This window comes from Odocoileus virginianus, chromosome 1, assembly GCF_023699985.2.
Source record: "Odocoileus virginianus isolate 20LAN1187 ecotype Illinois chromosome 1, Ovbor_1.2, whole genome shotgun sequence".
Taxonomy (NCBI): domain Eukaryota; kingdom Metazoa; phylum Chordata; class Mammalia; order Artiodactyla; family Cervidae; genus Odocoileus; species Odocoileus virginianus.
Window position 1 is genome coordinate 69,067,101 of NC_069674.1, and position 27,773 is coordinate 69,094,873.

The window sequence follows — 27,773 nt, forward strand, 5'->3', positions numbered from 1 at the left end:
AGGTTAATTTAAAAAAACTGTCAAGGTGAATTTTTTAGGAAGCAAAAAATCTTTGATTATTACCAATAAACGCCTATAACGATCATCAGATATAGATTTGCATCTATCAGATGCATTAAGAAAAACTGGTAGTTTAGTCTGGGACCCACTTGCCTGTCAAGCCCTGCTTCCAGGTTCTTTTTTCTTCCTTAGGAGTGTGCCTATCTGGGCAGAAGGAATGTCAATCAACAGTCACAAGAGTACCCTTGTTTGGGAATCCATTATTTTACAACAAAAACAACTTACACATAGTGCAAAAAAAGAGAGGCTTTTAAAAACTATAATAGTCATACAGTTAAATGGACTATGTAACATATTATAGAAATATCAGAGAGCACCCCTGAGTCTTTCCTAATGGTAGAAGCGGGAGTGGTAAAAACATTTCTAGACCATTTGAAATGCCAGCAAACGGAGAGTATTAACTGTTTTTTGTCCTTTCTACACACCAGTTTTAGGAGCCCTAAAAGAAATAAATTTCCTTTTTTTTTTCAAAAAAGTTAAATTCAGCTTTCTGGTCAATGAGTGTCCCATTTAACACAATTCAACTATATACTGAATCAGAGAGCAAACATACATCTTTCTATTCTTTAGGTATTCCAACACTGTCACATGAACCTTTTGCAATTTTCAAAAAACAATCAATTTTTGTATCAGTAATTCAGTGTTAACATAGTGGTCTTTCAAAATAAAAGAAAATCTATCCAACACAACTGCCAAGACCAAATAGTCTAGAGGCAAGGTAAGAACCTTTCGCTAAATCCCTCAGAAATGGCTCCCACAAAAGCAAAAGGTGCCAAAACATTCATCTAGAAGGAAATACTCCCTTTTTCTTATTTAAAACTGGCTGGAATTTTATTTTTCAACTCAACTTAAAAAAAAAGGGGGGGGGGGTAACGGTGTTTAAATGGACATTACGTTTAAAAAGATTCAAATTGAAAACCAAATTAATTTTCCAATATAAACAAGACAGATGCACCATTTTAAAAAACAACCTATTATCTTGATGCTTGCTGTCAACAGTCAGCAAATGGAAGAGACAAAAAGAATCAGAAAAAGAGAATTTTGGCTCAAAAGATCTTTACAAAAAGTAATTAGAGTTACAGGAATTTTTGCATTTAAACTTCTGAGATTTTACTTTAGCCAAGAGTCTAAAATGAGAAAAATATAAATGCAAATCAAGAACTGCTTGGTTGTGCTAAAATAATTATACGAAGTATTTTGCTCTTTCCTATCCAAAGTACCTATGATTTCAATACTTACTCTGAGCCTGCAGCCATTTCCAAGTATGACGTTTCTGCTGTATCAACCCCCAATGGGATCACTATGCTCATGACGTTCGCCTCTGGTAAATTCGATTACTATGGAGTCCTATGCATTGGTGTCCAAAACACTGGGGCATGCCAGCCACAGTGCTCATTGCAAACATCTAAGTGCATCCACAAACCCTGTTTAAAAGAAAAGGGAGTCAGAAGTTAAGAATCATCTTCATATTCTCAGAAACAGTCAACCTATAATAAAGGAAAGTAAAATACATAAAGCAAGCATTCTTTATTAAAATATCAGTATCAGTGCAATTTGCTTAGGGAGTCTCTATTTTGTTCATTTTTCTGGAATTAAGTTATGAGATTATGCTCAAAAGAAAAGTTTCTGAATCATAATCTTCCTCAGGGAATGAATTTAGGGTGCCACAAGTGGAATTACTAAGGCATACTGCTTAGTAAGGAACCAACAAATATTATTCATTTTGAAAGATGAAACAGAATTTCTTAAAGCACTTTCCAAAAATAAGGCTTCCTGGTTCAGTGAATGATCTAACAATAAACTAACAAACATCTGAGCACTTACTGTGAACTAAGCACCATACTAAGCTTTCACACGGATAATCTAGGTAATCCTCACAACTCAGGTGAGGATCTCCATTTTACCACCAAAGAATTCAAAAGTAACAATGGATAAATAACATAACCAAAGCTGCTGGGTTTAAGGGATAAAACCAGAATTTGAAACAATTCTACTCTACTATCTATTTTTTTTAAAGCTATTTTATTTGTAATAAAATTATTTTACAGTGGTTGTCACTTTCTATTCTACATAAATACATGTATATTAAGGGAGTTTCTCTATTTCTCCAGTTTTCTTCCATGAGTTAATGATTCCTAATACAATTAAAAAACTAACATAATTGAATTATGTTTAAAGAAATTTACCATAGTAAAGAAAATATATTCAGCTTCAATATCAATTTTTCCAATTTAAATTGTTTGTGCATGCGTGCTCAGTTGTGTCTGACTCTCTGCGACCCCGTGAACTGTAGCCCACCAGGGTCTTCTGTCCATGAGATTTTCCCAGCAAGAATACTGGAGTGGGTTGCCATTTCCTCCTCCAGGGGATCTTCCCAACCCGGGGATCAAACCCACGTCTTCTGCATTGGTAGATGGATTCTTTACCACTGAGCCACCTGGGAAGCCCAGAACACCTGCTGTATGTTGTGTGTGTGAAATATCTACTTAAAATATTTCAGCAATGATATAGTACAACTTGGAACAAAGCAGATAATCATACAAACAAGAAAAACAGTCAAAACTGTCCCTCTCATGTTATACCTGAAATACTGAAGACAAGTATTTCTTCAAATAGCAATTCTTTATTTACCCTTAATTTTTATAAGTAAGTTTGAGAATATCTACTCAGGTTAATTCCTGTTTCACAGATGATACAGATTGTGAGCTCATATTTTATGGGGAAAAAAAACACCAAAATAGAGAAATAAGGTAATAGTGGTTTGAATTCTCCAAGAAAACTAGCCTTTACTTTTAAACAGTATGTAACTGAGGAAGAGCTACTAGATTATAAGTTATATTAAAAATATACAATAATAGGCAATTGCACTTGAAAGTTAAAAACGTAAGCAGTGGAACCTATCTCTAACACTCTAACAGTAGATGTGTGAGCTAGACAAGTTATTTAACCATTCTAAGCTTCAGGTTCTCTGTTTATAAAATGGGGATACATCCTCATACAGTTTCTGTGAAAAAAAAAAAAAAAATGAAAAAATGACTGTAAAGCATTTCATACACTGCATTATGCATATTTAGCAATCATTAAGTGGTAGTCACGTAAGAGTTGCTCTTATTTCATAACCAAAAAACTATGTGGATTAAAAAAAAACTCTCCAGTTCTCATTTAAAGAGAATCTTCTAATAGTTTTTAAAAATAAAGTATGTAATTATAGTTCACCGTTTGCTATGATTTTACATTTTCAACAAATTAAAATTATCCTCTAAAAACAACTGCCCTATCTGCTTTTCTGCACCTGGGACTGTTTTAGAGTTACTTCATAAAAAGCTGTATTTATTAACCTGCACAAAGCTATAAAATTATAAAATTTCTAAATGATAAAATGCAAGCAATATATAAATCAAATGTTATATTATTTTGTATTTCTTTAAAATGCTGAAGACCTGGACCTAAGAACAATTACAAATAAAAAAATTTCTCCTTGTTGGTAGCATCTAGTTGGTAGAAGCTTTCTTCAGCTCAGCTGATCTTTTGACTCATAGGAAACCTTATCTTTTAGGTGTATGTTGCTAAATATATAGTTGTATGCTTTTTTTTTTTTAACCAGAGGCAGAAACTGGAAAACAGAAATCAAATAATTATGTATTCTTTTAGGTAACTGAGTAGTATTTCAAATCTAAAACAATCTATTTGAGTATGTATTTAATACATACTTTCATACATACATACAGCCCATTTTTACATAAATATACAATCTTCAGTATTTAACACTGTATTTGAGCTGTTTTTAAATAACAGTGAAGAGCATGCCACAAAAACCTATTTCAGACAATAGTTTATATTTGTGTCATTACTGCCTCTCTCTCAAATCCTGCACAGCGCACAGAATGAAACAGGTACTCTACAAAGAACAGGTAAATGAATTAGAGCACCCGCGATGACAATGCAGCTCTGGTCTCATTAATCAAATGAGTTATCAACCTATGCAAGTAAGTGCTTTAAGAACAACCACATGACACCTTTTCCAGAAATGCACCTCTCTTCTAAAATCACAGAAGCTCATCCCCAGGATAAACACAGCATTACATCTGTAAAAGAACCACAGACGCTTGAGTTTGATTCAGCAGAGAAGATGATATCAGAATTTACTCACAAGAGGTCAGAAGGCAAAAAGTCATATCTATTGAGATCATAAAAATGGCAAATATTTCACTATATTCATTAATATCAAAAACTACATAGCCAGAAAACTCATGCTGCTTAAAAATCCAGCTGGCACTTAAATCATAAATTCATTAGGGTCAGATCACTGTGTCTTTAAAAGTAAGAAAAGACAATATAGTATACAGATGTAGAAAAGATGTGAGCTTATAACACAGGCATAACTAGGGAAAAACAATTCAACAATCGAAACAACTACCACAAAGGCTTCATATCTTATATGTGAATCAAAAACCTGGTTTACCTAACTGACAAGTTAAATATATACAAAATATATTGAGAATAAGTGGTGGCCATTAAAGGAATAATATAAAAGGAAATACCATGAGATGTCTGGTAAATCTGAGGTCCAAGAAAGAATACAGGTCTTCACAAAACCTGCTATCCAGAATAGACCTAGAAACCAAGTGAACATAGGAGTATTGAGCTATTTATTAATGGCACAAAAGTATACACAGTACTTCTAACATGGAACCTAAAACCAAAGGGATTCATAAGACAGCAGCTAAGTCTTAAAATGATAAATTTATTCTTCACTCTTTAATATAGATGAATACAAACAGAGGCTAAGGAAACAGTGCTAACTACCAAATCAAACTGGAAAGAAACTGGGAAGATAGTATTACAAAGAATTTCCTGGTAGTCCAGTGGTTAGGACTCTGTGCCGCCACTGTGGAGGGCATGAGCTCAATCCCGGTCAGGGAACTACGACCCCAAAGCTGTGTGGCGCAGACAAAACAAGAGAAACAAATGAAAACTGAGGCTGCAACCCCAGTTAAAGGGTCCAGAAAACAAAAAACACTGAAAAGATGAACATGATACCAAACAGGCAAGAAGGATGAAAATAAGGACAATTTTTTTCCTAAAAGTACAAACAAAGGGCCCAGCTCAATTTAACACAATCTCTTTGAAGAAAGGGTCACTTATTATTATCTTTCAGTCCTTAAATAAACACTTTACATAGATAGAACTCAATAAACATGTAAAAGTAGATCCATGTTGACACTTTGGACATGTAACACTAAGAGAATAAGCAGGTGAATTTTGGGCTCAATTACTAATAGAAAGGAAACAAAGAAAACTTGCAAGAAACTATGAGGACACATAACTGAGATTTCCTTATAAATCAGAAATTAAACTGTCCATATTATTCATATAAGATTTTAATTTTATTTACAGCTGTTGACTAAGGTATAATAAAAAAGAATACTAGTTGATAAAAATCTATTACCAAGTTACTACCTATGAAACTCTGGGCACCTCATTTCACTATTGTGGGCTTCAACTATAAACAGAGGTAGGTTAGGCTGATGATCTTAGAGTTTAAATCTTAGTCCTAAGTACATTAAAATACTTCTTGATAATCAAAATGACAGATAAATATCAGATTCTAAAAACCTAACAGAATCAATTATATATTTCTCCAACTGGGTTAATGTATCAGTACAGTGCTCCAAGAGCACTCAAATGTCCTGAAAACAGCTTATAATAATGATATAATGATACAAATGATGATAAATACTGAGTGCTTTCAATGCTTAATCCTCACAATGAGCCTATGGCATAGGTACATTTATTATCCCCATTTTACAGATAAGGCAGAGAGGTTAAACTTATCCAAAGTTCCACAGATAATCAATTAGAAGAATCAAGTTTTGAACCCTAATGGTGTCTCTAGAACCTACACACTAGTTTCCCTGAAATTAAAATTTGCCAGATGACTGGTAAAATAAATAATCTAGAATTTACAGCTAGAGGGGGAGAAACTGACAATTGCCTCTCTCAAGAAGAAGAGAAATTAAATAACTACGTAAGTGTTTCACTGCAGAACATCTGGACTACATTTATTCTGGCTCATTAAATAACAGTTAATAAAATCTACTTAGTTCCCCGCCCACCCCCCACCCCCTCCCCCGCCACAAACCTCATCTACTTCATAAACTTACACCTCTCCCACAACAATGCATTAAAACACTATGAAATAGTGTTTTAATAGTAATAACGCACAGGCTCAAAGCCTAAAATTTGTGCTTAAAAGAGTATTTTGGTGACAGTACAAAGCATTCAGAAGAAAGATAAAAATATTCAAATTCCCTATTATTTTCAGGAACAAACACATGCCTTGCTAGTGTGTTGAAAGCAACCCGAAAATTAAGGAAACCAGGCTCCAAATCTGAGATTACTCCTGGTGCCTCAGTGGAAAAGAATCCGCCTGCAACCTGCTCCAGTATTCTTGCCTGGGAAGAATGGAGAGAGGAGCCTGGTGGGCTATAGTCCATGGAGTCACAAAGAGTCAGACATGACTTAGTGACTAAACAGCAACAACGTATATACATAAGTATACTCAATTCCTTATACAAAGCTATATTAAACAAAGACCACCTATCAAACCAGTTGAATTTTAACTTGAGTCTCCTTTGATAACAATTTTGTTCCTAGAGATAAAAAATTTCATCAATTCAACTTGCACTATGATAGTTTTGGTGCAAATAAACTTTAGAAAAACCTTTCTTCTGGTAGTCAGGATTAATGCAGATGGACCTACTTGAAAAATGGAAACCTATATATAAAATTCAATGTTCAAAAAGCACAGTTTCTGTTTCTATATGAGAGTTCCACAGAGTTTCACTATATATTTTAGTAATAAATTCAGTATCAAATTAGCAATGCTTTAGTTTTCATACTCTACCACTTATTAATAATGGTTACTTATTCTCTTGAAGCATTAGCTTCTCACCTGTAAATAGAAATAATCACAGAACATATTTCTGTACCGTTTCAAGGATTCTGTGTGGCATTCAGTTAAGTATAAGCTATGACTACCAGATAATATTTCTAGGAATTAAATATTTAGGAAAAGTCTTTAAAAGATGAGTATTGGACCGGATGGCATATGTGGAAGCTAAAATATGATACAAATGACCTTATTTACAAAACAGAAACAGACTCACAGACATAAACAAATTTAGGGGAGGTGGGAAAGGAATAAATTAGGAGTTTGGGATTAGCAGATACAAATTACTGTATATAAAATAAACAACAGGGTCCTACTATACAGCACAGGGAACTATATTCAGTATCTTATAATAAACCATAATGATAATTTTTTTAAAAAGTATTGTAGAACAATTCTCAGCTATTATACTTGTAAAAGTCAATGAAACTATTAGGAGTTTCTGATCTATTGTAGAGTCCATTTTTGTCAGTAAAGGAGAAAGGATGCTTCTGGCAATGAACTGCAAATTCAGAGAATGTGGCAGAAGTAGCTGCACTTAAAAAACTAACAGTCAAACCTCTTTATTACAAACTCTAAACGTACTGTTTCAATTAATTTCTTAAAATAAAAACCGATACAGAGTAATGTTTAAAATAACTAGGTCATCTGGCCCTTGAAATCCTTTGTACAAAATTTCTGTCAAAACAAGATTGGCTTTAATGAGATTAAATTCTTTAAAGAATAAGCCAATGCCAGCCCTCATGATAACTTCCCAATAAGCACCAAACCACCCCTATAGTTAAGAACGAGGGACTTTCTAAAATCAGCTAATGTCTGGCAGTACTCCACCATAGCTTACCTTGCAACCCAGTTTACCTTATCTTTAGCTCACTAGAGATTCGAAGAGCTCAAAAAAAAAAAAAAAAGCAACATAAATACAAAGAGTGAGCCCTAGTGCAAATTTTGGTTGTTAATGATGTGCCAATGTTGGTTCACAGAATGTAACAAATATACTATAATGATAAGAAATGTTGATAGTGAATATGATATACTGAACTATCTGTCCGGGGTACCACTCTTTCTAACAGGGTCTGGAGAAGCTATTCTAAACACCAATTTTCAACCTGTCAAACTACTGGTATACTCCTCTATTACCACCCTAAAACAACCTTGAATTAAAACATTTTCAATACTATCCAGTTTTTTAATGCATGCTATTATTTTAAAAGTGTTCATCATTCCTTAAGGTGTTGGATATCGCTAAACTCTAATGTAAAATCTAGTAAAATTCAGCCTTTATGCAATTCAGTGATTAGCATCTGCTTAGAGTCTCTGGGTATAAATGTACAACTTTATACTTTGTAAATGCACAAACAATTCTCAGAATGAGTTTAGCCTTTGTTCATACTCCAGTATGTAAGTAACAGAAGTATTTCATTCTAAATTGTTACCTAATCCTACTTTCTACTTGCCATGTGGCCCACGACTATCTACTTAGAATGTACCACTTGATATACAAACACAAAAGAAAAATGTATCTTTAAATTTAAGAATCACATCTTCCCAATTCCTTAATATCTTATTTTTATGTATAAAAGTAATGAGTAGTATACTCATTACCACATACTTCAATGGGTTCTAAACCTTCCTTCAGTTAGAAAAAAAAAAAACCCTGTTATTTACAACAGTAATTTTAAAATGGTGCTCCCTATAATAGTCCTAACAGAGCTGGGGATTGAGATAATAAGAGAAAACAGGGAAGCAAACAAAAGAAAATGAGAAGACAATATGTTCTGGAGATTTAAAAGGAAAAGTCTGAAGCTGCATGTTCTATGTGGTAGCTACGAAATGGGAAAATAACATTAACACTACTCAGCAAAATATAAAGGAATGAACTATAGATACATGCAACAACTTGGGTGACTCTCAAAGAAACTGTGCTCATTAAAAAAAAAAAAAAAGTTAATCCCCAAAATGTCACACATACTGTATAATTTCATGTATCCAACATTCTTGAATGACAAATTATAGAAATGAAGAACAGACTAGTGTGGCATTAATATTAAGAGAGTAACACCAGGGATCCTTGCAATGATAAACTGTTCTGTATCTTAACTGTGGTGGTGGAGACAGGAATCTATACCTGTGATAAAAATGAAAAGAACCATATACACACACACAAGGACAAGTAAAACGGGATATCTGAACATAATGTGTGAATCAATGTCAATATGGTGCTCATACTGTACTACAGTTTTGCAAGAGGTTACTACTGAGGGAAACCAGGGAAAAGACACACAGAATTTCTATTATTTCTTACAATTGCAGGTGAATCTACAATCACCTCAAAATTTAAAAATATTTAAGTGACATTAACATTATGACCTTCAATTTTTGAGTACTGACAGAAACTTTCTGCAAATAAAAATCTTACACAAAAATCTAATCATCTATTTTTATTCTAGGATAAAAGACAGTTTAATCTCCTATGCTTTTCCCAATGATTGCCAGCTCAACTTCAAGTGTTGTGTCAAGGAGGCTACAGCCACATACAAATGGGAGGTGGCCACAGTGATTAATGATACTTGCTAATGGGCACAGCAAACATTTTCACTTCATTATTTGCTAAGCCTATGGTTAAACAGGGTGGCAGGGAAATGTCCCTGCCTGCACATCCTCCCACCTACCAGTTAAGTTTCATTAAAAACCTAAGAATTCCTGCAGAATAGTTTGAAAATCATTAGCTAAAAGGAAATATTTACTAAGTCAACATGTGACATGAAAAACTTATTTCATTGGTGAATTCTCTTATCAAAGGCAAAAAACAAAAGCACTCATAAAAAAGTAGTATTAAGGTATAACAACTAAATATCAAAATTAACAATAAAAATCCTGCATTTATCTTTAGTCTCTCAACCTATACAGACTATCAAGCTGGTTCATTCTCGCTTTTTTAGCCTACAAAAAGTATGTCATCAGGAAAGGGCATATTTTTTACTGAAACGAAGTTGGCAATACTTTTATTCTCTCATTCTTTATCCTACTCTCAAGCAAAACAATGTTCTCACCCTTCATGAACTAAGTATTCCTTCTATCACTATTTTCAGTCTTTTAGACTGAGACTTGAATCCTCTCATTTCCCTATATAAAAACAACGTGCATCAAATCTAATTAACAGGATTTGAACAAATCTTTCTGATCCTACTGTCTACATTTTATTCTATTAGACTAGGCTAGCAGAATAATTTTCTAAGTAGTTGCTCTTCTTATTCTGATTTGACCTTTAAATCAGTGATTCTCAAACATAGATCCAAAAAGTGCCCCTTTTCATACATATGGGGTTAGGAGTTGAAAGTAACAGATGTGTAGGCCTCACCCCAGAGATTCTGATTAGGTAGGTCTGGATGTGATCTTAAAAATATATATAAAGGATCTGCTTCAGTGTTCTATTTTAGAACATTTGCTTAAATACTGAATATACTTCAAAGCCCACTCTAGTTTCCTAATTTTGCCCTCTTTAAAAAAGCATTTTTAAAAAAGCATAATAGCTCACAGTAATAACTGGTTTCCTAATCTTGGCATTATCAAGTTACCTTGTTCCATTCTAATATTCCAATATATAAATCCACTGATTATGCCAGTCTTTTTGTGACTGTTGTCATATCCTTGCTCATTCTCTTTCATTTTCCTGTATTTATACCCATCCCACCCAATAATAAAAATATTATTAAACCTTCCAGGATCCTTTAGGTATCAACGCTTCCTTGAAGTCTCAACTTCCCAAGTTTGACATCCCTGCCACAACCTAGCTTTAAGGTTGTCAGCAGATCAACCTCCTGATCACTGCTTTCCTTCTCTGTAAACAATAACGTGACTAGGTTAACTCAGAGACTGTTACTGCTATACAGCCTCTTACACACTAATCTCTTCCCTTCTTAACTGCCCAAAGAATATATTACTTCTATTTTTTAACCACTGGTTTATACTCTGACACACAATTTTAAGTGTTAGATATACAGATTATCTACTTCACTCTATAGCAAGAACTGAGATACTTACATCTGAGAGAGGGATCTAGCTCTCAAAGCTTAGAACAAAGTGGCTAAGACATCACCTAAGCTATTCTTTCTTTAAAAAAAATTATTTTTAAGTGTTTGGCTGTGCTGGGTCTTCAGTGCTGCACCAGCTCTTCTCTAGTCATGCATGTGGGTTTCTCCCTGCGATGGGTTCTCTTGTTGGGGAGCATGGACTCTAGGGCACTCAGGCTTCAGCAGCTGCAGCACTCGAGCTCTAGAGTACAGGCTTAGCAGTTGTGGCACTCAGGTTTAGGTGCTCCAAGGCATGTGGGAGCTTCCCGGACCAGGGATCAAACCTGTCTCCTGCCTTAGCAGGCAGATTCTTATCCACTGAGCCACCAGGGAAATCCCACCTAAGTTATTCTTGTTTCAACCACACTTTCTTTAACACATTTAATCCCTTCCTCCCTTTTTAGATGAACATATCTTAAAAACAAACAAAAACTCTGCCACTGAAGAATGTTAGTGATTGATTTCCTTCTGGAAACTTTTTTTTTTCTAATTGCTTCTTTTTTCCTTATTACTCGAAAATGTGGCTGTCCTTTAAGGTTCAATCTTCCCCATTATTAGTCTCCAATTTTGTATTTAACCATTCATTGCTGATTCCCTATTCCTAGCCATTAATTCAAATACCTGCCATCACTGCAAAATTCAAACTTTCTAACAGAATCTTTTCACATTATCTTCTTCCATTCCATTCTTTTTATTAGTACTCTATTCTCCCAGTTCTATTTTTAATCCTTCTTTTCTCAGTCAATTTAGTCACCCAGTCTTTTATGTCTCCCCAGTATTTCAGATTTACTCTTTCTCAATTTTCATGCCCACCTCCACCAATCATCGTCATCATCTGAATAATTTCCAACAATCAACCCTTACAGCTTATCACCATCGAGTTGAGTACTTTGTCTCCAAACAATAGAAGAAATCTTTAGTGTTAAGCACTCCCCCATCCACATCATGGCAACTATTCTGTTATTTCAAAACACAGTAAGTATAAATGCAAGTTCATTCATTTAACATACTTATTGAGCATATATACTTTCTCAATACTATTCGATGTGCTGGGAAATGAGGAATGTATAAAATTAAGTTGTCCTTGAGACACCTGAAATGAGTTATGACAATCTAATATAATCAAGGCTATCTTAAGAGTAGTTTTCTCAAGTAACTGCCTTGGATTAATAATTTGTATACTCTCATTACCTTGTCAAAAAATAGTCTTTTTTAAAGATTAATGGAAAGCTATGATGATTTTCAAATGACTTAAAATTCTTGATAATTCTTTAGCTCTGTGACCCTCGGCTCAGTCTCTAGGTCTCTCATGAAAAATCAGTGAAAGATCTACATTGCAGAGTTGCTGCACAGAGAAAATAAGATACATAAACACACTGTAGATACTCATTTATGGACATTAGTGTTGTGCCTCTGAGAATTAAAGCCATGAAGTTTATATTTTCCAATTCAATGATCATTTAATTAATTCCAGTCAAAATCCTATTGAGTATCAAAGCCACTCAAATGGTGAAAAAACACATCAAAGAATAAATGATGGGACTTCCTGGGGGTCCAGTGGCTAAGAATCTGACTACCAACGCAGGGGACAGGTGTTTAATCCCCGGTCTGGGAAGATTCAACATGCTGCAGAGCAACCAAACCCATGTGCTGCAACAACTGATGCCCGCATGCCCTGGCATCCACGCTCTGCAATGAGAAGCCACTGTTATGAGAAGCCCACTCATGGCAACAGAGTAGCCCCCACTTGCTGCAACTAGAGTAAGCCTGCATGCAACAATGAAGACCCAGTGCAGCCAAAAATAAGTTAAAAAAAATTTTTAAAGATCAAATTGATAAAAATAAATAAATGGTGAAAGAAAATAAATACATGGTGAAAGAGTTTAAAATATTTACTATCAAAATCTTAAGTATAAAGTAAGAGTACTTTTGGGACTTACATGGTAGTCCAGTGGTTAAGAACCTGCCTTCCAATGCAGGGGACTTGGGTTTGATCCCTCATTGGGGAAATAAGATCCCACATGCCACGGGCAACTAAGCCCACGTGCAGCAAATACTGAGACCGAGCTCCATAACCAGAGAGCAGCCTGCATGGCGCAATGAAAGATCCCATGCCACGACTAAGACCTGGTGCAGCCAAATAAGTATATATTTTAAAAAAGAGTACCTTAACTTCTAAGTATTTAGCAACCTACAAAGTCAGCGAGAGAATGAATAAAAAAGGGGAAAATACTTTCCATGTTTAAACTGTTTACTTTTATGGAATTTTTCCCAGTCTTCTGATTCCAGAGCTTACAGTATTCAAAGATCAACTTCCTCCTCTTCATACTTTAATATAAAAACAAAATCTAGAAATGGAAGACTAGTGTATTACAACTAGACAGCTGAAGCTTAGAGAAAAAGTCTATGCATTTCACCCTCAAAAATGAATCGACACTAACAGATCTAAATCTCTATCAGGAATGCTTTTAGAGGCATATACTCACTGAGAAATTCTGCAGTAAAGAGGAAAAAAAAATTGAGAACAAAGTTGGTAGATATGAGTGCTACAGTGACTAGTATTATTTGTTAAAAGACAGGCTACATCCACTTTTACTTTCAAATTTCACTGTAAAGATCTTCATGGAAAAGATTACATATAAACAAAAAATAATCCACATGTACTGAGCTGATCAGCCACTCTTATAAATAAAAGTCATCTGAACATGGAGAAAGAAATTACTATGTAAAGTCAAGGACTGAACTAGAAATACTTTTCCCCAAATCCATAATGAACCACTTACTTTAGTACATAAGAGGCTTCTTTTAAGTGATAGTTTAGGCTATACATATAAGCAGAACGTCTTTTAAAATCTCCATCACTCTAGATTAAATATCACACAGGCTGAAATTTGAAAACCACACAAACTGATCCCATGGACATTAGCCAACACAATCATCAGTTACTTTCCATAGGAAATATGTACAAGATCAGCAAGCCAAACTTAGTAGCTACCATGATGCTCCCATACAGAGGGCATTCAATTTTTTGCCATTAAATGAATCTAGTTTATAATATTATCAGAGATAGAAAGGTCCTTAAAAAAGAAAAAAAAAGTACAGTTTAAATCTCACAAGATAACAAGGGCTCTTGGATCTTAACATGTCAGTGTATCTGTTAAATTCCAGAATCTGTCATTTCATTTAGTGAGGGTCCTATAAACCCCACTGGACAAACCAGGGTCTAAGTCTGAAAGAACATTTTAGATCTCCAAGATACTAAGAAAAAAAAGAAAGTTACAGAACACTGTAAGATCCATCCTCTTTTGGATTAAATATAGAGAAATCTAGATTTACATATAAAAAAGTGTGCTGTGCTTAATTAGTTGCTCAAGTCATATTTGACTCTGTGACCCCATGAACTGCAGTCTGCCAGGCTCCTCTGTCCATAGTGATTCTCCAGGCAATAATTCTGGAGTGGGTTGCCATGCCCTCCTTCAAGGGGACTTCCCAACCCAGGACTGGAACCCAGGGCTCCCACACTGCAGGCAGACTTGCCACAGGGAAGCCACAGAACACTGGAGTGGGCAGCCTCTCCCTCCTCCAGGGGATCTTCCCGACCCAGGGTCGAACCGGCTCTCCTGCACTGCAGGCAGATTCTTTACCAGCTGAGCTACCAGGGAAGCCCAGGGACTAGAAATTTCATGAGTTCAAAGTCCATCATTTAACATACAGAATAATGAAAGATTGTATACACATATATATTGGTATATACATATACACACACAAATTGTATATGTAATACAATTGTATTTATAATTGTATTGTATATATATTGTATATATAACATGTGTGTATATATGTAATATATATATGTATATATAATATAAACCTGTATTTTTAATTTAGGATATTGTTCATCATTATTTTTGGGTCAAGCCAAAATATTTTTTGAATATGGCTCTTATTATTTGAATCCTGGGTTCTCATTCTTGCATAAACCGTATCTAGAATGCATTATCCATGGTTTTTGGTTTTAGATTATTCCAAGGTAAGAAATCACCTAGACACTTATGGAGCAATGTGAATGCAGATGTCCTTCTAGATTTGTATTATTTTTCCCCATAATCTTTTGTCTTAGCAATACCTAACTTGACAATTTTCTTCAGCAATTAATTTGCCTTTATCAAGTTTTCCAAAGCATTTAACTAAGCTTTCGTCTAAACAATTCTCTCTTCACATTCACTTATCTCTGATTCATGTAATATCTAACTAATATAAGCACAATACAATAAGCACTCCATGTAAACGATACATGTGGGCCCTGGGCCACAGTAGGACTATTTAAAGAAAAGATCTCACACATTAATTCTAACTCTAGGTTCTTAACTTTAGTCAACATGGTGATATTTTACATGTCTACAATGGGGATTTGGGCCTAAAAGAAAATCTTCTAATTCATCATGGGACTTGTTTTTGCACCTTTTCACTCTATACCTTTTTAAAACAGGATAAGATTTGGTAATGCTACAAATAAGCTTTCTCTTAATGCAGTTGTAATATAATTGACTCAAAGAAGTTTTAAATCAACAAAGTACCTCTAAAATGCTTCAAATCCACTGTATCATTTTATTAATTCTCACTATTCTGAAATACCACCTTAATTTTCTCAGAAGGGAATTTGAAGTTTTATAGGATTAAATCCCCACTCTGCAAATGTTTACAACACTTTCCTTCTCCTAGTCTCTCTGAAAATTTCCAAAGAAGTTAATAATTTTCATTCAATATGTTTTCCAGGATCTGAATCAGTGTAACATTCAAATTATCATCCAAATTCATTACCAAGATTTTACTATCACCGAAAGGAAATATGCCAAGTTGATAAAAGTCTCATCAAAATGTAATCAAAGCATAAATGTGTTTTCTGTCTCTTGCCCCTTTCGTGCCCTTCTGAGCTTTTTGAGGCACACGTATTTCTTGCACTACAAGGCCCCAAAGATCAGACTCTGCTTTGTCCTAAAAGCTGCAATGTCTGATGCTCTGCTGCACCACCTTACCAAGGCCTTTTTAAAAAGTGCTGCCTTGTATCTGTGTAAATGAAGAACCTGTCTCAGTGCTTTCAGAAAAAAATACTTGTAAAAAATTATACGAAGGAAGAATTTTTAAATGGAGGAAAAGAAACAGCACAATTAAAATAAGTATTTTCAGCCTTGCTTTAGAAATCAAATTGGTAGCACTAAGAGCAAATCATAAACTGTAACTCAAGGTTCATATAACAGTAACTCTAAAAATTAAACAAGGACATGGAACTACACCATTTTAAACAAATCTACCAGTCTAAGTACTTAATTTTTATGTTCTGAATTTAAAATTAGACCAGATTCGAGAAACTATTTTAAATCCCATTTGTATGGAACACTGTGCAGGAATATTATCAATACTATCAAAATTATCTATACTTTTCTTACTTAAAATTAATTTATTGTCATGATTATGAAATCAAATTATATGCATTACAGAAAAACCAAAAAGGAAAACTCCCATAATGCCAATTACCTTGAAACAAACCACAAACTAAAAACCTTGGTAAATGTGCAGTCACCAGAGTAAAAACTTACTCAGGCAAGAATCATCAACAGATGCTAAATCTAGGAGAGGAAAGTCTGATGAGGAACAGAATAGTTACACAATCTCAACATACCTCTTTAGGAATTACTTAATAATGACAAAATGAGAAACAATTTACTCAATGGATGGAGAAACTACTCAATACCTTGGCAAGCAATCAAAATGAACATACTGGTAGTGGGCAAACAAACATCAAGTACCTTCAGATAATAAAAACAAACAAACACTTATTATCCAGTATTCCAGCCAAAAAGGCAAAATCTGAATTTAATTATGAAGAATCCTTAGACAAACCCAAATTGAGAGGAACTGGATAAATAACTAGCCTGCCAATGTCATGACAAAAGACAGACTGAGCAACTCTCTTCCAGACTATTGGAGTCTAAAGAGACCTAAGAACTAAATGCAATCTATGATCCTGGATTGGCTATTGTACCAGAAAAAAAAAAAAAAAGTACTAATAAAGGGCATAATTGGGACCACTGATGAAAATGGAATATGGTCAATAAGCTAATCTCTGCTAATTCTCCTGAATTTAACACTCTGGTTACTAAGAAGGGATGCTTGTTCTTAGGAAATCCATACTTAAGTATTAAGGGCTCTAACAGGGCACGATGTATACAATATATTCCCAAATGTTTCAAAAACTTTCTAAAACATGTACAGAGAGACCAATATAGTATATAGTGAAAAAATGTTAAAAATCAGGGGATCTGGATGAAGGATATAAGGCAAGTTTCGAACCATTCATATAACTTTCCTAAGTTTGACATCACTACAAATTAAAACAAAAATGAAAACCCTGGTTTTTCTGGGGAAATTGGTCAACATACACATACATATTTATATACATGCAATATAGCATTTTAAAATTAAGAAACAGAATCATCAGTTTGATAATACTTAGTTTTAGAAATCTTCCCAGATACATCTGGGTATCTGGGGGAAAAGCAATTATTTTCAGATGAATTAGAGGTGCTTTTCTCTTGCCCTCCATCCAAGGAAACTACCCCCCACCTTACCCCCTACACACACAACATAAAAACTCAAACCACTACCATCTCCTTTACCAGTCACAGCTAATTAGAAGGATCAAGATGGAGAATACTGGCTCTCTGACACCTTGCCAATTCTTCTGAGGCCCAACTGCACTTTCCTCAAATAGGTTCTGTGAGATTTCCCTACAGCCTTGTAACAAAACGTTTACTTCAGCTAGCTGGAGCTGATTTCTGTTCCTTGCATCCAAACAAATCCTAAAACAGTAGGCTTTTGAAAAGTAGAAATAAATGGAACAAGGGAAACAGTAGCTACTGAAATTAATCTTTTGTCTGTGCTTCAAAAATAGTGTTTAGGTGGAAGTTTAAAGCTAAAATGTAATAAGGCCCTGTCAAATTCAACCAATTAGGCAGCTTCATTTAAGGAGAAATGCAAACAATTCCCAAAGAAACAATCTTACTTTCAAACTTACTTTCTCAAGAAGAATTCCTACATCAGACTAACATCAGACCTGCCCCCAACCCCATCAATCTATGGCTACTGAAGTCAAGTCCTAACCATTCAGATCTCTCACATCAGGAGAGTTTTTTGCCACATGATTAAAGATGAAATGAGCTTTCAAATTCTAGAAAGCCGTCTCCCTTTAAATGACATACAAAATATGAGGAATACAAAAGATCTCTCTGTAAAATCAAAAATAGAAACTATCACCTCATTAATCTGTGGGGGGGGGGGGGGAATATTAAAAGGGTGTATCTTTCTCAAACGTCTTCTGACAGACCAAACAATGAGAAAAATGGAGAACATTAAACCTATTTAACTCTAAAGTTTAAATGATTTATCATAGTAAATTCTGTTAAGGCCTTTAAATAAAAATTATGTTTTAAATACCTTTTGGGAATAAAAGTCAACATAAATCTTTGTTTTTTTTTTAAATTTCTGGTCTCAGATAAAATGTTAGATAACTATGTAAACTTGAAATTATAAATACCACAATCCAAAACTAACTCAATCCCAATGTTATATTATACGCTTAGCTTCTGCTACAAGCTCAGACCTTAAATGCTGCACCCATGTTGGTTATAACACAGGTATGATTACTCAATATTATCTCTCAATAATAAGCATCAGAACCAAAAATGTCTATTTGTTTGGATTAACTCTAAATTGAGCAATCTAAGAGTTGCTAGAAAATCATAATCTTCTCCAGATGTATAAATAGAATAAAGAAAGCTGTACTTATTTTGCTTCTCATGTTAAACCCAGATTTCACATTCGAGGTAGTTTTAAAATGCAAAAACAAACACTTTTATTTAAAATTATGGATGTGTAATTATTTATCCACTAAATTGTAAATCAATTATTTATTCATTAAAAAGTATGATGTCTGTTTTGATGACATCTTAATGCAACACATCAAAAACGAATTCTGTGACTGACCTGTTGCATGGAAAATATTCAATACGCCTAAAAGCTTAAACAGTTCTGGTAAACAACCCAATGAGATCTGAAAAGGATGTAAATTTTACCTAACAATAAAATATGGCTTTCCAGTTTAAAATAAAATTTGATTTATAAGTTGTCCACAAGAATTCATTTCAAATCAAAATAAAATACATATCAAGTGAAATACAAGACTGACTACCTTCTCTACAGTTTTCAACCACAAATACTGCTCTTCATATTAAAGTGTTAGGTAACAAAAATAGTTATCATTTTAATATTAAGAAAAAATGAGGCTCCTCCCAACATTATTACAAAAGAGGCAGTTAAAAAAAGGGGGCGAGCCACTCCAATTTTAAACCCAGCCTACAAACTGAATAAAATTTACACAGCAATATCTCAAATAGTATGTCTTGTTACTCTGCCAATCAACACAAAAAACTTTATTGCAAAATAAAAATGTTATACTAAAAAAAAAAAAGTTATACTCAATAATAAAAAGTCTTGCAGAATACAAATATTTAACATTCATTCTAATAAATGACAAGGAATGTTCCTGATCACTCTGAATATCTGAGATGTAAACATATTCACTTAAAAGCTTTAAACTGAACAATTGAGCACCTACTATCTGCTAAGAATGACTCCCTTGGATACAGACACTATTATATATTATTAAAATACCTTTTAAAAATAAACATAACATTTCTTAAGATTCCATACTAATATTCTTTAAGCAGTTTTTTGATAGCTCTTCAAAGTTCTGTTGATTTTATTCAATAATTTAAACACACAGTGACAGTACATATTTTATATCCCAGCAGTAATTTCCAGAAAAGAAGAGCTATTAGAGTAATACACTTTAAAAAATAAAACCATACGCCTCTGTAGGAGTTTGAAGCATTAAAAAGGGTATACTATTCTTAGAAATCAACTTAATAAATTACAGTTTCACTAAGACCACCATGGTATGTACTGAGACTTTTTCCTAACTTATTAATTGGCTCTTTGCCTCACTTTTTCATTTTTAGAGTCAAGAATTCCTAGGGCTTACTGTAGTATATAGGGAAAAATTCTCTGGTTGGAAGCTGTGAGGAAAATAGACAAGGCAAAATTGTAGAAGAGTTATCAGAGAGACCTAAAGAGTTGAAGAGAAATGAGAAGCCCTGTAAAGGTTCTAAACTTAAATTGAGATCAAAGGAATCCTATAACTTATACTGACAACAAAAAAGAAACATGATCAAAACACAGTCTCTAAAAATAAAATTTGCTCTCCAATTATGTTATGATTTTCTACAGATCCATTTAAACAGATAAACAACTAATCCCTCAAACTTAGCCACCCTAAGAACAAAGACCTTTTGACTAGCTTTGCCCCAAGGGCCAAATGTTTCAAAACTCTCTGTGAACAAAAATTATGCCTCACCTTTTAATAAATTTGCCTCGACAATGCAAAACACACATAGTCAACTGGAGTACACAAGAATCAAAAGCAAACATTTACAACCATGTTTTTTATAAAGGGCAATATACAAACAAATAAATAAAAGGCCAGACTCATTTTATAGGGACCAGAAACATATCAAAAGAAAACAAAAAGAAACAAACCTCAAAGCAATGAAACAGGCCAGTATGAAGAAAGCGCATACAAGTGAAGGCATCTTTTCTCATAATTTCCAACTCTGTATTGTTTCTTTGAAGCCAAATAAATCCAAATGCCTTATATGTCTAGACTTGATCAAGGTCAAGATCAACAAAAACACATGTATAGACAGCATTCCCTCCTATGACTACATAAACCAAGTTTTCCTGGGAGTATACTTATTTCCTACATTAGGTAGTAAGTTTAAAGTACCAACCCTCTGATCTTAACCCACAGATCTTAATCACTTAGTCTATAAATGTGCAATCTTTACACAGCAGTTGAGGATCTGAATGAAATGCTCACTCAGAACATAATACAAATGAGTAATGACCCCAAATCCCTACACAAACCCTCCCACTACCCACAAACATTTCATCTTAAAACATTTCAAAGATTTTAAGCAAGGCAGTGTGTTCAGTCTTCCATGATGAAACTGCCTAAGCTAATTTCTAATATTTTGTAAATCAGAAATTATCAGTCTAATTCACACAAGCTTCATAAATTCTCTTATTTCACTGTAAATATTTTAGAGCAGAATTTACAAAGGAATAAGAGAATCATTAGAGAGTGGATCCTCTCCAACCTCTTTAAGCAGTACTGGATTGAAAGGCACTCATCTTCCAGTTGCTCCACAATCATCAGAATGGTCACTAAACACCATTAATAACCCACTCATATCTCATTGCTTACTTCAAGCCAAAAGAGATCGACCTCCCACTAGACAGATGAATTCTAATCATTCACACTTTTAAAGTTAAGTGACATCATTTCGTTTTCTGCCCAGATCCAAGGCCCTATTATGATATGGTTTTTATTTAAAGTCCCACTAAAACAGACTAAATTTCACATCCCATAGCGAGTAAATAAATGGACATGTTTGGCAAAGAACAATATCAAGAGCTAGAGCTTTACTTTTTTACTTACATAATTGTGACAGTATAAGACAATTACAAGGCAGCAAGGCACAGAGCTCTGCTTTATCAAACACACAACCAACTTACAAAATTCCTAAGGAACGCTTAAATATATGGGGAAAATGGATGCAAAATATGATAGTGAAAAGAACAAGCATCTCCACACCCAGTGAAGTAACAGGTTTAGGCTTGTTTGTACAGCTCCCTAAAAATTAATTTGAAAGAGTACAAAAACCAAAATTCACAAAATTGTTCAAAAGTTCAATGAGAAACGTTCTACTGTAGATTAAAACATCGATTCTTACAAAATAGGCTGTACTTGCACACTAAATATTTTAATTTACTTTAGCTTATTGAATGAAAAACGCTTGGATTAAACCAAACAAAAACTATTATTTGCCCCCTGATAATTTTTTTATATGTAAGAGCACCTGACCTCACTGCTGAAATTTCTAAATAAAAACACCTGAGTGCTTTTTAGTTTTTGAAACGTGGTGTCATTTTACTTGTCTCTCAGGAGAAACCCATAAAACTAATCAACTAAAACACAGCATTGCAATTTGCAGTAAAATCGACACATCTTTGTAAACGGTTTGGGGAGGTGAAAAAAGGCCCAGCCTTTTCATGTAAACATAATAAGCCTGTAATATGCTGCAGACAAACGCACTGCAAGGGGTGTGGAGGACCCGAGCTGATTAGATTACCACAACATCAGCCTGGGGCCGCCATTTTTAGAATCTGTAAAGGACAAAAGAGGGAAATTTCACTTTTTACCGGCCATCTAGGAAATTAAAGGAAAAAAACTGACTGTTTTCCAATTAGGTATTGATGTCTCCAGCCTAGAGCTGAATGCACTGCACTTAATTCTCTCCAAGGTCTCCAGAACTCCGAACACCTTACGTTATTCACATCTCTAAAAGGTGAGGGGAAACGGGCAAAACGGGGCTTACTCTAAAGCTAACTACAGCGATTTCCCCCTTGACTTTAAACTGTGTCGTTCGTAAGACACAGTCCAGCAAGAATGCATCTCTAAGGAGCTAAGGCCGGTGGAGAGAGCCCTCCGGATTGTTTGCTCTCTCCTCCTCCCCTCTTCAGCACAGTGAACCGTTTGTTTCTCTTCTGTGTCTGCTGCCACAGTGTTTGTGCCAATCCCTTGGTCAAAATCAGCTTTCCTGAAATGTGCCATATTGTGGCTTCTAAGCCTCCGCTACAGTAAAGGGTGACGATAATGCAAGCAGGGAGGGGGCGGGGGGCAGCCTGAGACGGCTGGGTGCTGGGGTGACCACCTCAGGGGCGGGTTTACCCTCTCCCGGAGAGGATGAGGAGCTGACTCGTTCTCCCACAAAGGGATATACCCAAGGCGTTCTTTCCACCCCCTTCGTATTTACGAGAAAATTAAACCAGAGACTGCCGGGCGACAAATGGAAGCAGCAGAAAAAAAATGGGGCCTATACGGGTTCCCAGCACCTGAACAAGATGCGGTAGAGGAAAGGGAGAGAGCTGGCAGCTCCTGGGACCACTTCGACACAAACCCTACTAACAGTCACAAACCTACCTCCTTACCCAAGCGGCTCTAACCCGCTGCCGGCGACGAGTGCGCCCCCTCCCTAACTCCCACTCTCAAGGGGGTTTAACTGCCAGTTTCCCCTTCCCCAACCCTAAAACCCGCCATAATGCTCCCTTCCTAGGGAAAAGGAAGAAAAAGGATATATTCGAATCAAACAAGCAACGTCTAGCCCCCGCCAAGACACCTGAGTCAACGTCGACTCCCCCACACCGTAAGGATAAAGATGAGAAAGCCCCCTCCCCCTGGCAACACACGTCCCTCCACCCCGCAAACCCCAGGAACTCCCAAGGAGACGACAGGCACTGACCTGTGATGTTCACACACCAGACACCCGAACCCCGTTATTTGCTCGACCCCCAAGGAGTCTCTCCACACCTCCGCGGTCAGACGATCCCCCGACAGCAGCCACTGCAGACACAGGAGCCGGCTCCACACACCCCCTCCCCAAACAGCAGCGCTCAGCCTCTTCGCCAGCAACCGAGGAGTAGGGGAGGGGGCACAGAGACAGTCAGCAGGAACGCAGAGGCTACGGCGAGGCTGCTCAGAGTGTCTATGCCCCCTCTATTTGCCGCTTCCGAACTCAGGTACCGTCTCCGACTCGGCCCCCTGCGCCCGCTCAGTGTCACTGCCTCTCGCTCTGGGAAAATGGCGGCTGACGGCGGCGGCCGCGGCGGCGGCGGCGGCCGCGGCGGCGGCAAGTGCACGGGGCCCGCCCGCCCCGCTCCGCAGGGGCAGAGGGGGAGGGGACGAAGCTGCCCGCCGCCATTTTGCTTATGGGCTGCCGCCCGTCGTTGCCTCTCCACGGAGGCTCGAAGACAGCCAACTGGAGGCAGAGCGGTCGACAGAATCTCCGTCTATTTCACAACAGATGCATTCAACAATTCACCGAAGGTTTGGGAAAGTTTCGGTATTTGATGGGATTGGTTCTTTATCCCCTTTCCCTGAGTAGCCCTCAAGTCTGGATATGGGTGAGCTTGGGCGCGACACTACTGGGTGGAAGGATGATGATTGTAGGCCTTGTAAAGACCCCCATCCTCCCCGCAAGCACTTTCTCCCACTCCCAAAACCACCTCTGTCCTGTTCTTTCCTCCCCCCCCCTCCCCCCCCCCAAGTCTGGCCTCTGGAGCGGGGTGAACTCGGTTAGGGTGTCACTCGACGCCCACTAGGGGCTGAGGCGGCTTCAGTGCGCAGGCTCCGAGCACCGGATAAAAGCGGAGCTGTTGAGTCCAGCGCCGTCTCGATGGAGGAGCGAGAAACGGAAGAGGTCGGGGGGAGAAGCAACTGGAAAAACACAGCCACCGTCAGCGCCGCCTCCCTGCCACCGTGTATCGGGGTAAAAAGCTGTCGTTGCCGTCGGTGCAGTTGCCGTCGCTACCTCCTGCTTCTTTGGCCCGGGGAACGATTTCCCCGCCGCGGGATAATGTGCGGGGAGGGGATCGGGAATTCGTTTAGATGGCAGTTGACTAAACGGGGGAGGGTCAGACAGACGGTTATCGAAGAACAAAAGGGAAGGCCAAAGAATAAAGGGTTTCCCCAGTAAAATGACACGGTGATTGCGGTTCCTGTTTTCGGGGTCTTTCCCCGAAATGGCGGTTTCCGTCTTCTTGCTCCACAGCGACCCGGAGCGCTCGGTAAGCGGGGTGGGGAGAGGCAGAGGTGGTCCATGCAGCCAATCAGTGTCTGATGTGTTCTCTCGAGCGCGTCCTGATTGGCTAGCAGTGACCTCATGCTGCAGCAGCGGGTGGGGCCAGAGCCGTAGGGGGAGGCTGTTGCAAAGGCCGAGAGGGAGAGTGACGATGGTGTTCGTTGCTGCCGCGGCCGATTCGGAACACAAGCCGTGGCGAAGGGAATCTAAAGGCTCTTCCTTGACTATTTTCTCCTGTCCCTGCGCGAGGTGAGGGCCCCGGCTCGGCCTCTGCGAAACTTTGGGGCGCTGGCGCGGATGAGGAAACAAATTCTCCCGTGACTTTAGTAACTGCGTCAGGGCAAGATGGCGCTGGGTCTCCTTGGGGCGCGGGGGGAGAGGCACGTCCACCGTCGCCGCAGCGCATGTGACCGGGCTGCATTCCTGTGGGGTTTGGCTCAGACCCAGGCGGGGGCGGGGGAGGGGAAAGGGCTGGGGCGGAGTAGTCTGTGGTGCGGTCGGCGGCGGCGGCCTGAAGAGGAAGAGTTGACTGAGGGCGCTTCCCCTCCCCCATACTGCTTAACAGTTGCGGCTCGCTGGGGAAAGCCCCCCGAGGGACGCTCCCGATGGGGCTGTGACGGCTGTTGGTGAAGGAAAGGCTTGTCGCCCTATTTCTTATCTGCCTTTCTCCTTACAAAGTATACTTACGTAAGGTAGCAGGTCCCTAATGTGGGAGCTGGAATCCACGAGTCGGGAAAGGCCACTGGACTGAGTAAAGAGGCTAGCTGCTTGGGCTACAGCGCCGAGGAATATCGATTAATTTCTGAGAAAACTTAAGTTTCCAGATTCGAAAAGCAAAGTAATCTTTTAAGTTTGGAATCAAGTGTAAAAAGCGTGATGATCATACCCAGGAACACTTGTAATTTCCTGAACGTTAAAAAGAAATCAAGGAGTATACCATCTGAAGTTTGAGGGCCCTTTTCAAACTTGTCGCTTCTATCTGTATTTACTTTCTTCCCGTTTTCTCCCTGTCTGTATATCCTACAAGAATGTGAAATCCTATCTGAATTTTTTTTTAATTTAGACGTGATTAAGTAATACAATAAAAACTGCTAGTATTGTAATATACATGAAGTAAGGGCGTTTTCAGTATTCCTGGTCTCCTGTTGTTTTTCTGTTGTCCTCTTAACTGTGGTTTTTAAAAATAAAAATGAAATTGTAATCATTTTTGGTAACTGTTATTCATTAAGATTCCTGCACCATTATGAAATATTAAAACTTGCCTCTTTAAATCACTTTTGTCTAAGTAAGAATTTTAGTTTTAGTATTTGAAACTTTGCTAGATGAAGATTTCCAGCAGCTCAAAAGTTCTTATGGTCAATATTAGCAGATTAAGTAGGGAAGTTTAATTTTATTTTTTTATTGTTCCCACTTGCCAAAGTAGTATAGCAGCTATTAACTGAACTAGAGAAGAAAAAGGGCTTCTCACCTTGGGTGGTGTTGAGTGAGAGCTGGAAGTTATTCAACAAAGACTTTTCCATCTAAAACCTGACTTGCTTTTTTACTGAATATCTATATTTGGTGCTGTGAGAATGTTGGTCCTACAAAGAAGTTTAACCTGGAACCAAGGTTGATCTATTTCGTCTTAGTTGTAGACTTGGTAGTTTGAAAACAAGATTGAATTTTTAATGCTTTAGTACAAAGATTTTAAAATTAAACTTTTTTGTCCACTCTATAAATTGGGCTTTTTTTCCTGTAAGAATTCTTGAGTAATTTCAGGACTCTATATTACATATAAGTAAATGTCTTATTCCCCTTAAAGGAATTTTCTTCTGGCTTAGAAAAGAGGGACTAAATATGAAGTCAGTAGATTTAAATGTAATTTTCAAAATGTTATAACTTCACTGTGCCTTAATAAGGAAAACAGGCCATATTGCAAGCTAATGGAACCAAATCCTTGTGCTTTTAATCCGTTTGTGTCCTCACTGTTCCTGATTGCCAAATCCATGAACATATTTAGCTCTTATTTTTCTTTACTTTCCTGTGACTCTTGAAATAGTACTTGCAGTTACTTGTCTTTGTCTACCTTCTTGGATTTTATGTTCTCCCTCGACAATTTCATTTGTGCCCATTCTCTAATTAAACATCCAAATTTTCATCTCAGATTTGCAGATGCAGTGTTCAGGTTTACCAAGGGCCACAGGCTTCCTTAGGGTTGCAAAGAGTTCCACACAACTTACTGACTGAACAACAGGCTTCCTGAGCTCATTAAAAAAGAAAAAAACTAGGTACTTGATCCCAAACTGTAGCTTTCAGACTAAATCAACAAGCCAAAAACAAAAAGCCCTCTTTTGGCCCTCAGAGTTTTGAGTAGAGGTTAAGGGCTGATGATGCTCAGCAGCAAGGTTTCCTCCCCTTTCATGTGTGATATGGGGAGGGGAGGCTGCTAATGGACAGAGATAGTGCTGCCCCCACAAAGATGGGAAAACAGCAAATGGCCTTAGTATTTTTTAACGTTCATATTTCTCACCTATTAATGGACATTTTAACCTACAAACTTCAACGATATCTGAACACCAGAAATTATTTGGGTTTTATAGTCCCTTGATGTATTTGGGGCTTATCATGTAGTACTGCTTGCTCTGATATAGACAACCCAGTAAGTACTGCCCTTGTGTTTTTGTCACTTGTCATTTTATGTGTTACTGTGTCAGCCACTAGCAGCTACATGTGTTTTATGTATTATAAGGTTGGCATTCCAATAATAGGGCTTATTAAAATGGTATGTAAAATGAAGCCCTGAAGGAAATCAAATTTGAGCTTTTAACATAAACACTGATAACCCTTCTGTCTTAAAGCTTTTGGGGGGATTTTTGAATAGTCATTGTCTGTTAA

At 37.0% G+C, this 27,773-nt stretch overlaps 1 protein-coding gene across 6 annotated transcripts in view; it reads right to left on the minus strand.

Moving 5' to 3' along the window:
- KMT2E (lysine methyltransferase 2E (inactive)) overlaps nt 1–23,927 on the minus strand; it is a 92,869-nt gene extending 68,942 nt beyond the window's left edge. For 2 of the 6 annotated variants that reach the window (XM_020907473.2, XM_020907470.2), the window contains exons 1-3: nt 23,562–23,927; nt 4,602–4,674; nt 1,300–1,484 (exon numbers count right to left, since the gene is read on the minus strand). In XM_020907473.2, coding sequence (XP_020763132.2) covers nt 1,300–1,370 — 71 coding nt within the window. In that variant the 5' untranslated portion in view covers nt 1,371–1,484; nt 4,602–4,674; nt 23,562–23,927. Of the gene's footprint in view, nt 1–1,299; nt 1,485–4,076; nt 4,146–4,601; nt 4,675–6,399; nt 6,516–23,561 lie in introns of those variants that run through there. The other 4 variants (XM_020907472.2, XM_070469387.1, XM_070469383.1 and 1 more) reach the window with 4 other exon arrangements.
- Nucleotides 23,928–27,773: the final 3,846 nt, after the last annotated feature.